At 35.8% G+C, this 861-nt stretch overlaps 1 protein-coding gene across 1 annotated transcript in view; it reads right to left on the minus strand.

Moving 5' to 3' along the window:
• Positions 1-433, minus strand: part of LOC101295378 — a 2,616-nt gene extending 2,183 nt beyond the window's left edge. The window contains exon 1 of the mRNA XM_004289508.1: positions 88-433. Within this exon, the coding sequence (XP_004289556.1) occupies positions 88-433 (346 nt within the window). The remainder of the gene's footprint in view (positions 1-87) is intronic.
• Between the last annotated feature and the right edge of the window lie 428 nt (positions 434-861).

Raw genomic sequence — 861 nt, forward strand, 5'->3', positions numbered from 1 at the left:
GAAAAGATTTAACTAGAAGTAGACAGATTATTCCATTGCAATGGCCTACCATATGAACTGCTTCCCCTTTAGTCTTTAGACTCATACAAAGAGGAATCTTGATGTCCTCGACACTAGAAACAATAATTCTGTCCTCACCATTGTCAATACTGTCGTTATTGCATAAATTAAGCAACGAAAATACTAGCTCATCTTCTTTTTTATTTTCTTCTTCTTCTTCTTCAGTGTTATTAGTCGTGTCCTTGGAGATTAAACGTTTCATGACGAGCAGATGCTTTGAATTGTAATTGTAACTGGAGAGGTGCTTAGCTACGAACCTGGGATTGTTGATCAGTGAATACCACCTTTTAGAAGCGCATTTGAATCGCATCAGAGCCTTGGGAGGCAGAGTTGACATGATTTTCTCCACTAGATTTTCATCAACCTCTATCATTTCTGCCACGTTCAACCTCTTCAATTAAAAGTTATAAAAGAGCAAATTCATTACAATAGATCACAACGATGATACTAGTTATAAAAACAATGGTGCTTAGAGAATTATTAAACGAAATCGGCTCTGACTATAGAGAATTATGTACCTAAGTCCTTAACCTGCGAACTAGAACAATAGATGGGGAAAGAACTCAAAGAAGGGATGATGATTCTGAGGTGAGTCTTCTGGAGATCGAGACGATATAAGGATTATAAGCGATGGAGATTTGAGACTGAGAGTCACTGAGACTTGAAACAGCTTCTGAGTTCTGATGGTGTTGTTTTGCTATATATTTATTTCAATTAGGCTTTTTATGGTTAGTTTTTCCTTTTGCAAATAACAACAAAAATAAATTAATGCCAATGAATATATGAGCTGGATGATTATAA

The sequence above is a fragment of the Fragaria vesca genome, linkage group LG1 (genome assembly GCF_000184155.1).
Source record: "Fragaria vesca subsp. vesca linkage group LG1, FraVesHawaii_1.0, whole genome shotgun sequence".
NCBI classification, from domain to species: domain Eukaryota; kingdom Viridiplantae; phylum Streptophyta; class Magnoliopsida; order Rosales; family Rosaceae; genus Fragaria; species Fragaria vesca.